At 38.3% G+C, this 8,860-nt stretch overlaps 1 protein-coding gene across 1 annotated transcript in view; it reads right to left on the bottom strand.

The window, feature by feature from the left end:
• LOC118430792 (kinesin-like protein KIF1B) overlaps window positions 1-7,137 on the bottom strand; it is a gene marked incomplete in the record, with an annotated part of 54,954 nt that extends 47,817 nt beyond the window's left edge. The window contains 2 exon segments of the mRNA XM_035841814.1: window positions 480-691; window positions 6,962-7,137. Of these exon segments, the coding sequence (XP_035697707.1) occupies window positions 480-579 (100 nt within the window).
• Window positions 7,138-8,860: the final 1,723 nt, after the last annotated feature.

Here is an 8,860-nt window from a genome sequence, read left to right on the forward strand (position 1 = left end):
GAGAAACCGCCTTATTCTGCCATATAAGTTTTAGAAGGATGATAAAATGTTGTCATATAACTTGCAATTTCGGAAGAGCTCCATGAAATTACAATTTATTAGGTTTGCAATTAGGTTATTCTGATATTCTACTTTATTTTATGTGGTGCACCCAAAAATATTTTGGTGCACCCAATTTTCTAGGTTGGGTGCACCAGTGCACCTATTCCCAAAAATGAATTTCGAGCCCTGCTGAGAAATGTACATTAAAAGACAATGTCATATGTGTTCCAAACCTGACAATAGGAACACTGAAAGGGGGAGTCTTAACATTTCTATATCAACAACCAATCTTAAATCTTACGTATCTTAATCTTTTCATTTATGCATCTAAAAAATGACATTATAGATGTATCTGTATCGGGATGAAGAGGATAAGTAAGTAAGTACCAAGCCAGCCTCTGCAAGTGGATGAATATGACATGCAACAGAATCCTTACCTGTTGTTTTGTCTTTCATGGAGATGACGCATTTTGCTTGGCGGCCGATCTCCCGGTTGTTAAACGGCCGTACGCGCACGGCAACCTTGACGGAGGACATTGTGCCTCGATCTGTGCTCAGTTACTGGCAGCTCCACCAGATATAGAAGAAGAGTCCAAGAAGGAAAATAGAGGGAAAGAAGAAGTAGTAGTCTTGGATGTTTGTCTTTAATCTGCAAATTGAAAAGAAAAAGAATTCACCATTAGATGATATAATTATCAAGCATTTGACTCTTTTATAACAATATCAAAGCATCATTTTGTTCTAATTTTTCTGTCCTGTATCTGTACCTATTAGATGGTATAACTTTTGCATATCTACTCTATTTTTGATATTACTGTGAAAATCTGAATTTTTGAACAAATTAAGCTAGGTTGGTAATTCTGGTACTTGACGGCATGACTAAGCTGGTATTACTATTACTATCTATAGTATAAGATAAATTTTGTGCTTATCAGTCAGTACATCCATCAGTTAATCAGTCATATATAGTCTGTTTCTACATCTTCAGTTCATGAGCTAATTGATATTCAAACTTGATACAATGCGGACTCCTCCAATTACCACACACATACAAGATGCAGACCTTTTCCTCTTCAACTTCCAAAGATAAGACCAGTTCCATTGATTGTCCCAGTTTGTAGCAATGCCAAAAGCCTGGGATGTGAGCACGAGATCAGCTTCTGATAATATATTGTACCTAGACATAATACTGGGTGTGTCTATAATTTAGCTAGAAATTGATGGGGAAAATTCTTGTGCCCTGCCTTTTAGCCAATCTTAACTCTTGGTCTTAGAAAATGATAACTTTCATTTTTCATAGCATGTTTTGACAGAAAGAGATGAATTACACATCCACGGCTAAATGGCACCTGACTAGCACAAAGGAAACTGCTATATTGGAATTGCTTTGGAATCAAATCATGTCATCCTGAGAGCAAGACCAAGGTACCCACCAGGGAAACTAACATTTTGGAATATTCAGTAACAATACAATCTAAGTCAAAGATTAAATCAAGAAATGGAAGAGAAAAAATACATTGCAAAGTCACCTTGGGTACTGATATAAATATATAACAAAATTGTGAATTAAATGTATCATATGTAGGTCAAAAATGGATGACACTGCAGTGATAAAATAATCTGAGGCAATAAAATGACAAAGTCATCCATTTTTAATTTGACGTGAATGGTGTGAATCACGAATGTTACACTGGAAGTGGGAGCAAGGTTATATGGGTGTACGTCATGAGAAATGGGACGGCATACAAAACAGGAGAACATTTCGTGGAAATCACAATCTTCCCATCAAGAGGCAATCCAATTTGTAGGTGCTGGACGCATTTTGTTTCTGACCCAGAGTTTCCAAGTAGAGGGATATGTAGGCCCACGCAATGAAAATTACACAATCTGTAGGCTTTTGGGAACACAAGATTTACATTTCTTGGCATGACTAAACCCAATTGAGGACGTGGCTTTCTTCACCACAATACATTCATAAATATAAGAATAATACTTTTTTGTTGTCTTCTCGGCCAGGAATTATATCAAGGAGCTAAATTTCATCAATTCACTCTTCTAACAAGGATGATATCAAAACTCAAAGCACATCTTGTAGCATTTGCATTTTACATGCATACACAAATGTATATTCCCAGCAATGCCATTTTTGTTTTGCATCAGATTCTAAATTATCAAAATCAAACTACATGAAATTAGGACTTCAACTTTTCACAAGTTTAACAGTACCGTTACAAACTGTGACACTTTTAGTTTACTTTAAAACATATATTACTCTAATCCAACACATTCAAAGCCCTACATATGGTACCTAAACTAAAGCTTTGCTGAAGGTTCCTTCTCGCTAGTATGAACTTGTCAGGCCACAACAATTCTATTTGTTGTTTCTCAGATTTCCAGACAAAATATGGAGCGAGAGGGCGAAATAAAAATAAAAATAAAAATTGTAAAATGGTTGGGGTAAAGGTAACGGCTAGTCCAAAACATACAGAAAAAAAGTTTACAGCTTGAAAAAAGTACAAAAACACTATTATTGTACAGTAACAGCACCTGTAGCCACACTTTAAGGAGCTTATAATATAAAGGCCAATTTGCTACACCAGAAAGTTGGTGAATGGTTTCGTTAATGGTGAAAATTTGCTGAGTGGTAATTTTTATTTTTTATTTTTTTTCCAAGAAATAGGAGCGAGCGAATCCGTGAACCAAGAAATTAAATTGGTGTGGCCTAACCATGGGCCTCAAATTCCAGTAGCTGTACATGCCTAATTTGAATGGTACATTTATCATTTTTCTTCAAACATTGGACTTTGCTACCAGGGACCCCCTAAATGTTGAAAGTTTAGGTTTTCCTGTCTAATCTCTCCTACCCCCGACTTTTCGAATCTTTTTTTTTTTTCAACCGACTGACACGATTTTTTTCTGAAAAAATCTGAGAAACAACAAATGAAATTGATGTGGCTTAAAACATTTAAAAAAAGGGGGAGGTCTAACAGCTGATCAGTTCTTATTTGCATATTGATGACCTATCAGTCAACACATTAGACACATGTTACATGCAAGTCAAAAGGGACTGTATCTTCTCAGATTTCTCAGATTATCTACTCCTCACAAAATGGAGGATGTTTGTGTGAAAAACAATAACTACATACGCAGCAACTTGATGAGTGATGAAGGTTACAAAAATGTCCAGCATTTTGCTTGGACATAACTCTAACTAACTGTACTCACCTGTCTTGTTCTGATTGATATGCTTATAAGGATGTCACAATTAGCGCCACTACAGGGACTTCTAATCAACCAGAATGTGGAGCCATGCAGCTAAGCAGGATTGATTTGATTGGTTAAAAAGCTGTTTTGCATTCCCGACATATTGCAAGGGTTGAGGTTTGCAATCTAGAATAACAGATGTGTTTCATAATTCTCTTGGAATGCTTTCATCCCACAAATGTTATCAAAGAAAGGCTCGACAAAACGGTCCTGAGTATAATACAATAGTATTGACAGTTGGCAACAATGTGAGTTCTGCTATTACAAACACATCTGTTCATTATCTAGATGGATGAATCTTCATTATACATTAAAACACACACAAATGCCTGATGGAATAGGTCGACCAAAATAGACCATATAGTTTGTTATGACTGAAGGAGCAATACCGATTGATATGAGGCTTAAAATCTTTCCCTTTGCCACAAAACAGTACTAGTACGATACTAGTAAGCCATCTAGTAGTATGCACCTGTATTTCATGTACCTTAGCCAATTGACAAAACAAAAAGACATCTACTAATACACACTATTCTTTCTGTCCACTGGTGTGAAAACATTCATAGACTGTGAAAACTACTTAATGGGATAATTATATAATTTGTCAAATACTGAAACAAACTGGACTATTCTACTTTTACCCCAGAGGACATCATAAAACAATTCATATAGCAGTAAAAAGACACATTTTTGGCTTGCAAGTGTCGTAAAGGTAAAATGTTGTGACAGCTTTTCAGGTGTCATAACTTTTTACTTGTCTAATAACATAGTTATTAAACTGAACTATTTTCCCCGGAGGACGTCTTATTATTACAGCTTTTAAACAGCAGTTTCTGAAGGAGACATTTTGCTTTAACATGTGTGGAAACTACTAGGTGTTATTTATCAGCACTGCTTCTTTGTGAATTATTTACTTGTCTAATAACGCAGATAGCTGAATATCCAGATGATCATATGCAGTAGGATGTTTGTATTTGCAGCAAAAGAGCTATAAGGAACAACATAAAAGCTGACATCCACAAAAATACACCTAGGTGCAATTTGGCTTTTTAACACCATGACACATAAAATCTAAATGAAACGGTTAGGCCATTTTACTGTATGGAATTAAAAGCTCTGGGTCATTGAATCCTGTAATAGTGGTGTTCAATGTAGGAAACAGAGCAGAAAATGGCTTCTTTACATCATTTGACCTCTGTACCAAATCCTAGAATGGATGACCCACAGTTGCATACACCAGGAATTATCATATTCATAGAAAGCTACAATTGAATACATTCCATCAAACTTAGTAGTAGTATTTCTGACTGCAAGAATGTGTCCTAACTGAAGGAAATAAGGCGAACACATAAACTTAAAACATCTAATCTGTATGTAACATGAAGTTCAAAAGGAGCCTGTTAGCTAAAGTGGATGAGATATTCTGTAAAATCATGGGATATGTTTGCAAAACAGTCCACTTGGGATTTTAGTCCAGCCACCTTGTCCATTTAATATGACATTTAATATGACCTTGTGAAGAAAGCCTCAAAATGACTTGTGGTCACAACTATGCTGGGGGTCAAAGAGCACTTGGGCTTACAAAAATAACAAAAACAGTAATATTTCTACATCCTTCTGGCTTTCCACATGTCAGAACACATTTATTTATGCATGAATTGCAACGAGTGAATAAAAGTCATTGATCCTGTACTACATGTATATAAGAAATATGATTAATTCAACAGCACATAACTGAACAGGATTGCGTACATGAAAAATATAGATGTAAAAGTCACCGCGAAGAAAAACGTATCTCTGACAAACAGACGCTGACAATGGAAAATCCTGAAGCTGGTCACGCTACAAAGTCATCCATAAGAGTAACACTAAATCAAAGTCAGCTTTTACCAAACAACATGCATTTATATGACATAAGTCGTTTCAAGGCGGCAAAAATGGTGGCTGGTGAAATGGATACTGCTCTGAGGCCAAGTGATGTCAGCATACAGAGCATGGTTTTATGACTTGTCCATTAGAAGTACAGAAACAGAGGCCATTTTTTTTTTTTTCAAGACTATCTAGGGCTGTTGCGGAAAAGAACGAAATATCCTAAGCTGCTAGAATTGGTGATGGTCTCCACACATAATTACATTGCATGTAACATTAGAAGAATTGCAAAGGGTTTAGTCATTTTTCTTTACACATGTATTTAAACTGTTTGTCTCTCCTCAAAGTCAAACAGTACATTATTTACTACATACATATAAACATATTCTCACTCTAGGAGGTGAAGCATACACAAAGATCTTTTTCCAGTGTCCTATTGAATATTGTCATCACGAAATAGTACTTGTGAATCAATAACATTGATGATAATCAATAAGTAATATTGCATAATAAAAAAAAACACTCAAGCAAATCAAGCTGGAGTACAGTAGCACTTCACATCAAAATTCCTAAGCAAACACCACTAATTCAGCCAATCTTAAAATAATAGGCAAGGCCATGTACAGGTTATGGATTTGTTGACATGTGTTCCCTGGGGAGCCATTACTATTCAAATATTTCTAAAGGCTTGCAAAGGACCAAAACAAACATTAAGGGCTCAACTATTAAAATACAATGTAATGTTACTACTAAATAAATCTGAAAAGTTAATCAAGTACTTGTATTATAGAGATATGTAATTACGTGTCTTACTCTTTAAAACTAATCTGTTAAATTATGTCATTAAAAGATGAAGGAATGAGAATAGTACATCTCTGTGGCATTTCCAGTCATTTTGATTGGCTGCATGACATTGTATCCATGGCGATTCGACCCAAAGTGGCAGACACTCTCATGTTCGTTTTTACCCTACGCGTCTGACGCCTAGATTTTTGGAGTGGGCACTACGCCTTGAATTATTGATAACACATACATGTATGGTGCGTGAGGTCCCTAGCTTACCTCAGGGAGATAAAGAATCACAATGCCGTCATCGAGCGAGGAAGAACGGAAAACGATATCCACCCTTCTCCTGGGTTGATGTAATTAACAATCTGGTAATGGCGTAAGAGGGAGGGTTTTATAGGTGGGGTTTGTAATGTATGTATGTATGGCTGACATCATAGTGATGTGTGCAGGCGTCTGGACGGAGCTGGGACTCTCACATGCCTGGAATACCGGCAGGCCACCAAATATAGCTGCTGCAGCTGTCTGAGGAAAACTTCGCAAGCTGTCACACCAACATCGTCTGCACCCCGTGACAGGCCGCCTGACCCCTCTTACTAACCAGAAATGGGAGAGATCCAGCGCAGCATGGTGAAGTGCGTGCGCCTTCCCTGCCTCCGACATAGCGATGGTCTGTCCTCCGTGCAGACGACATTTTGGGAGGAGGTGGATGGAAAGAGCTCACATAGCGGAAGTCGGCATCTGGCATCTTCTAAATAACATTTGCCTTACGTATTACACTCATACTATGACCCTGACATAACAAATAGATGAATTCTTCCTACACTGAGCAAAATCTCCACGTAGATCAGCCATGAAGCGATCATATCACCCTCTCTCATATACACAACCATCGACCTAAAGATGTCAGCTGTCAAAGATACAACACTGAATATCCTCCGCTTACGTAAGGCGCTACTGTGCCGTTTAGCCGGTCATTTTGTGACAGAGGAGTCCTTACCTAGATTGTCCATGTCGTGGTTATGTTTACGGAGCGGTGTAGGGGTGACAACAGCGCCAGGGCCCGATGGTTTTGTACGGAGGAAAAATATCTCTGCCCTTCCCTCGCCGCCGCTCTCCTCTCTCCTCTCCAGTGGCGGAGGTCATGTGACAGCATGACGTCATGCAGAAAGGTGCCGTCCCGCTAACAACCGCCAGGGGGAAATGGGCCAAAAGTCAAAACAAGTCCCGGCCTCAAATATTTTGTCTTCACACCAGCGCCTGTAAGGTTCAGTTACAGACCGGTTGCTATCGTTTAGTTGTTATCTAATCATTCTCCAGTTTTTTGTTATGCTTTGGGGAAATTCTAGCGGAGTGATGACGTTTTAGCATGTACCTGGGGCATGCTGCAAACGACATTTATGGTTCAGTGAATGATCGTAATGTCAAGTTTCCTCAGGCAAAACGAAGATAGCGTAGCCATTTACTTCCTTGTAGTTTGTGATTTCGATGCTCGTGGCGTGGGAGATATCGGTAGATCACAAAAGCTAAATGCGCTTCCAGTACAGAATGCCTCACCTGAGGCTGCACACATGTATCATGGCACGAGAAGTTGAACATAACCAGGAATGATGCATGACTTGTGACTTTTAGATTGCCATGGTTAGTTATATTATTCAAAAATTCATGTTTCCTAAGATTCAAATCACTACATGTGTACATACATGTACATACATACATGTACATACATAAATGTAATATATGTAACGTTAATGTTTGTCACTTTATTTCAGGCGACCATGTTTAGTCCACAGAGAAGTGCGGGATGCACAACGGTGTCTCCATCAATAATTTGCGTCCACGATTATGATTGAAATACACATTGGAGTCACATACAAAATCCATACCCAGAGTACATAACGTTATCATGGAATTGATATTATTTCAGGGATGATTGTCGGGTAAAATGATTGGTGTTTGAGGGGTTGCAGGCTTAGACAAGTCCATTTGCACCATTACTAGGGATTTCAGGAGGAAGTGCCTTTCGGGCAAACAAATGTCCGATAATATATTGTTCGGGCCAATGCAGTTTTTCCATGGGTGAGATTTTTCCATGGATAGTCGGTGTTTGTTGATACTGTTCTACTAGTTTGAATAAAATTTTAATTGCTCCCAGCGGCTCGACTCATGGAAACTTGTCAGACACAAATAAAGCTATACTATAGCCCGCCCTGTCCTTCCAAAAATGTCGCATGACATCCACACAAAAAGTAGATCTAGCAAGCCAAAACTCGTAGAATACCCGGGATACAAACAAAAACAGCGTAATTCAAACATCCCACATATGCGTGGGGAGAAAGATATGGGGTGGACCTTGTTGCCCTTAACCTTGCAACGGTCGGTGGGCCAAGAACCCACACACAGTCAACGTAGGATTTAGATAGAGTGTTATTGTAAATGCTACTGACTAAACCTCCTCTATTACTACTGGGGCAACTGGAGGGTAACGTTATAGAAGTCAAAACGAATCCGATCTACTAACGCATTATTCGTAAAAAGTTGACCTTGACTTCATTGGAATTGCAACAAAACCGATACAAACCGTTTGGAAACCACATCACATGATATGAGATGGCAGACAATAACCTACTGCTTTCTACGACCTTTAGAAGACCGTTGAACAGCAGCATTTTCTTTGCAAAGATTGGCGCTTTCGTGGGCGTATTTCTTGAACTATTGATACTGATGACTCGGCGTTATGCTGTAAATGGTGTTACTTAAGGCTAAAGCGTTTTATCTTTCTTCACCGGCACTATTGATAATATCTGCAATTATGAATAGAATGCACACACAAAAGCATAAAATGCGCATGAAAGGAGGGATAACTTTTAAATCTGCGTCATAGAAAGAGAGTGAGACC

This window comes from Branchiostoma floridae, chromosome 14, assembly GCF_000003815.2.
Source record: "Branchiostoma floridae strain S238N-H82 chromosome 14, Bfl_VNyyK, whole genome shotgun sequence".
In the NCBI taxonomy this organism is placed as follows: domain Eukaryota; kingdom Metazoa; phylum Chordata; class Leptocardii; order Amphioxiformes; family Branchiostomatidae; genus Branchiostoma; species Branchiostoma floridae.